Source organism: Sardina pilchardus, chromosome 17 (genome assembly GCF_963854185.1).
Source record: "Sardina pilchardus chromosome 17, fSarPil1.1, whole genome shotgun sequence".
NCBI classification, from domain to species: Eukaryota; Metazoa; Chordata; class Actinopteri; order Clupeiformes; family Clupeidae; genus Sardina; species Sardina pilchardus.
Window position 1 is genome coordinate 21,127,888 of NC_085010.1, and position 5,000 is coordinate 21,132,887.

Below are 5,000 nucleotides of genomic sequence, written 5' to 3' on the forward strand. Positions count from 1 at the left end.
AGAAGACACAGACACACACATACACACACACACACACACACACACACACACACACACACACACACACACACACACACACACACACACACACACACACACACACACACACCTTGGCTATACACTTTCTGGTCACACAAAAACACACAGAAAAGGCAGAAAATCTATGTATTGTCCTCTGACTTTTGAGTGTGTGTGCGTGAGTGTGCATGCGCAAGGGTGTGTGTGTGTGTGTATATGTGTGTGTGTGTGACTCACTGCAGTCTTTAGTGTCCTTGCGCCCAGAAGGGCATGGCGAGAACTCAATGGATTTTCATTGCCAATTAAAATGACCCTGATAAAGCGGGCGGGGGGGGGGGGTTGGGGGGGTTGGGGGGGGTTATGTGCGGGGCGGGAGCAAATCCATGAGTCCAGGGGACCGCGGGACCGCTCGAGCCGAGCGCCGTCCAGCCCGCGCCACATTCAGGGCACGGACGCTCCCGCCGAGCGCGGAGACAGCGAGCGGCTATCTGCTAATTGCCACGGCGACTCGGCATGCCGATGAGCTGGCTTTAGTGCTGACGCCCCGTTCTGTTTCCCACACACTCGGAACATGGAGATGAGGAGTCGGACTGTGTGTGTGTGTGTGTGTGTGTGTGTGTGTGAAGGGTTGTCGCTCAGGTGTGTGAATGAATGGGTACTTGTGTGGTCATCATACGGTCGTCATCTGCAATATCTGATGCGTACACCACTTGTGTATGTGTGTGCGGACAGACACACACACATACTGTACACACACATACAGGACATGCACACACACCCCCGTAAACACATCCTCATCCTCAAATGTTTTTTTTTATCTATGTGCACACACTTGAGCACTCTCTTACTCTCTTACCCTGCTTACACACATACACACACTGAAGTAGGGTTTAACTTTTTAGAATGTATGATCGATTGAGAGGAAGAGGTGATGTAGTGTGGGGTAAGTCACCACTAGAGGGGGCACTGACACCAGAACTGTTCATTTCTGTAGCATAGGCCAATGTACAGGCACCATACAATCTAGTGAAGCCCATGCTGAATCAGTGCCTGCACAGCCAAAGAACAACACTGATTCTCTTACCTAAGAGAAGTCATTGACTTATTATTTAACCTAAGAGAAGTCATGGACTTATTATTTAACCTAAGAGAAGTCATGGACTGATCTTCTAACCAAAGAGAAGCCATGCCAACTCACAGTACATGAACATGATCCAATGACCAATTACTGATTTCAACATGATTTGATGTGGGTTTAGTTTGATGGGCTGTCAATTAAATTTATTTCATAAATAAGTAAATGAATAAATGAGTAAGTGAGTGAACAGATGAATGAATGAATGAATGAATGAGTGAATGACAAGCAGTTCTGTTGTCGTTCTGTATGCCCTGTATGAATAGGAATAGAGTACTGGCATTTTACCTTATTGCATCACCCATCAAGCAGCAAGCCAAACTCATAAATCTACTTTTTCTGCCTTTCTGCCTCAAACGCCCACCGCTCTTTCTCTAATGCATGTATGAAAGGCCTCATGGACTGAGACTAGGACACACACACACACACACACACACACACACACACACACACTCTCTCTCACACACACACACACACATTCAATGCCATAGCACTGATAGGATTGTTGTGAAGACGCAGACAAAAGTCATTTGAGTCCCGAGGACACAGCAGCCCCTGCCAGGCGCCCGGCACCAGATGCTGCGTGGTACTGTGCCACCGGGGCCGGTTGGCATGGCGATGGCGGCGTGATGCTGCGGAAATCAGGGACGCTGAGGCAGAGATGCCGCGGCTGTGTGTGTGTGTGCTAGCCTAGCGCGCGGGACGTGAGATGCAGATCGATGGACAATTTGAGGAGAATTATGGAATACAGATATTGCTTGTTAGCGTGCATCTGACAGGTGTGTGTGTGTGTGTGTGTGTGTGTGTGTGAGAGAGAGTGTGTGTGTGTGTGTATCTAGAGTTGAGGGGGGCTATGAGGTTTCTAGTGAACATCTGTGTATAAATCTGAGAGAAAGACAGAGAGGGGTTCAAACTAATGGAAAGATGGGCTGTGCACACAACTACGATGTGTTAATGATTACAAAGCCTGTGGGACCGTGTGTGTGTGTGTGTGTGAGAGAGATAGAAAGAGAGTGAGCACAAAGAGATAGTTAGAGGAAAGTAGAGTGATAGATAATGAAAAGACCAGAGAGAGAGTAAGTGAAAGAAGTAAGAGCTTCAGGGTATGACCTGTAGCCTAGGCAACAACAACGACTTTATGCAATTTATGCCAATAAAGCTTGATTTGATTTGAGAAAGTGACAGAGAGGGAGGGAAAGAGACAGAGAGAGAGAGGGGGAGGGAGAGAGAGAGAGAGAGCGAGAGACTGAAGAGCCTACTGTACCTGGAGAAGTGTTGCTGCAGTGATGTCATCTGTGTGCGCCCCAGCTCCGACTCCTCTGTGACCTCACGCAGACGCCTCTCGCTGTCCAGTCGCAGGCGCCGCTCCTCCTCCAGCTGGTGAATCAGTTTCTCACGCTGCGCGCACACACACACACACGCACACACACACACACACACACACACACACACACACACACACGTGGGAGAAACAGGGGGGAAAGAGAAGGAGGTCATTCGACTATGTATACTGTGTCTGTCTGTCTCTGTGTGTGTGTGTGTGTGTGTGTGTGTGTGTGTTTATGCTACCATGAGATATGAGAGCAGGTGTGACAACAGTACGTATAACTTCCACGTCATGCTCTTCTCAGCTGTGACCAATGATGGCCTGCTGGGACCATTCCCATGTTTACACTAAGACTCCGGGGGCCTTATATCACTGGACCAAGAATGTGGCTCACGTCTGTCAGTCCAACAACAATGAACGTGAAGAACAAGAGTGATGGGATTCAGAGTAGGCAATCTGGGCACGCGTCAATCATCAAAATGTATATATATTTTTGCATGTTATTTAAGAGAATTCATATAATGTTGCTTGATTTAGATTCAATTTACAAGTGACTATTAAATAATCTCCAATTAATTGTGTGCATGGAGGTATACATTATGGTATGTTTCTTGTACATCTATGGAATCAGGGCTTAGTTGATTGCAAGCACAACACTGCCACACTGTGGCTACAAGAGCAACTGCACCCATCAAATCCAGTGGAATATCTTTGAGCATCGATCTTTGTGCTAAGTATTTTTTCTCTCTACTCTGCAACAGGGAAGTGAAAACGACATATGAGATATTCCATCTGTGTAGACTTTAAATGGGGATTGTGTGAGATTCCTACATATACAACTGGTCTGTGTCTCCAGAAAAGCCTTCTGCTTCTGCTGCAGTTACAGGTTCTTAGGCCTACATCACTTGGGTTTGACCAATTCATGTGTAATGTGACTAGGGTGGGAGATGATTTATCGGACATATCAACAGAGTGTAATATTTTAATTTCAGTAAAGCACTGCAAGATGGAACAGGTTTTTAGCTTGATTAGGTTAAATCTGTTAATTAATTAAGTCAAAGCTTGATAACCACAGAAATGCCAAACATCTGTTTGAAATGATGCATGCTAGCACAATCTTTCCATAATGCATAAAGCCTTTGTTTAGGCAGCAAAAGGGCACGCGAACAAGCATAACCTCCAAGTCCAATCACATCTCCTTTAATTCCCAGTCAAAACTCACCCAAGCAACCATGTTTCGTGATTTTTTTTTTGTTGAGCAAGCAACTTCGCTAGCTGGTTAACAAGCGACGCAGATGGAGCAGAACAATATAGACGTGCTCCAGCTGAAATGCGAATAGCCTCATGCGGTTTTACACTCTTCACGTATGACTAGACCCACTGTCGGGCTCCATAGTGTTGCGAGCGTGTGAAAATCTCCCCCCGGACGCGCGTTATATTCTTTAATGGCTTCCATATGCAGGCGAGGCGAGTTCTCTTTAAACCACTTCTGATGATAAGTAACGTCGGGGAAAGCTGTTCATTGTCCCGCTTGCCAGTTAACGCGAGCGAGAACCTGTCAGTGGGCACCGCCGTTGTTGAGTTGACAACCGGCAAGAGAGCAGGAGAGGCAGGGGTCTTTCTGCACAGGTACATTTCGCACCTTTCTCAACACTGTCTCATTGTTTTCAGAACAAGTCTCGTTGGACAGTCACCATTAGACTGTAGACCAGCGACATGAGTTTACAGAATTATAGGCTACTCAAGGTCTTGTATGCAAACAGGAAAATGTATAGGCCTACCTACAGCAACATACATAGAGACCTAGTATGAGATGCAACAGAACTAAAGGCCAACTAGCCCAGCTAATTTGTGTTTTAAAGTAAACAGGAAGAGCTAGGTGGAATACTGTAGGCCTACAGTAGGTACTGATCTATTACTTCTAAATATGTATTTGTGTACAGCCGTCTTTTTTCTGATAGGGGGAGGTAGAGTCAAGACAGTTACATCAGACACTTCACAGAGCTGACACTCATGTGAAATTAAATAGCTTAGGGACTTTCAGGCACTGAGTCGAGTTCCCTACACACACACACACACACACACACACACACACACACACACACACAGTAGCTCTCAACCACATCATAAAAACTCCCAGTCTGTATTCTCAGCCAAGCCCTCCGATACTCCACACACACTTCACGATTAGGCCCCTGAACTGTGAGCACGTTCTTTATTTTCCCTCTCTCTCTCTCTCTCTCTCTCTCTCTCTCTCTCTCTCTCTCTCTCTCTCTCTCTCTCTCTCTCTCTCTCTCTCTCTCTCTCTGTTTTCCTCTCCTCTTCTCCTCCTCCACCCACTACTCTATTCTATTCTTTTCTCTCTCTCTCTCTCTCCTGAGCTCCAATTATAAAGCACAGCTCCTTTATGATGGCCGGGGGGCTGTTTCTTTCTACATTCACAAATTCTCCTCTCCTCCTCTCCTCTCCTCTCCTCTGCCGCGTCTGGCTCAGACTCCGGCAGGACATTAAATGGTAATT

At 46.4% G+C, this 5,000-nt stretch overlaps 1 protein-coding gene across 2 annotated transcripts in view; it reads right to left on the reverse strand.

Annotated features, from left to right (window-relative positions):
- LOC134061973 (nck-associated protein 5-like) overlaps positions 1-5,000 on the reverse strand; it is a 199,693-nt gene that overhangs the window by 99,112 nt on the left and 95,581 nt on the right. For both annotated transcript variants that reach the window (XM_062517829.1, XM_062517830.1), the window contains one exon: positions 2,418-2,551. In XM_062517829.1, coding sequence (XP_062373813.1) covers positions 2,418-2,551 — 134 coding nt within the window. The remainder of the gene's footprint in view (positions 1-2,417; positions 2,552-5,000) is intronic.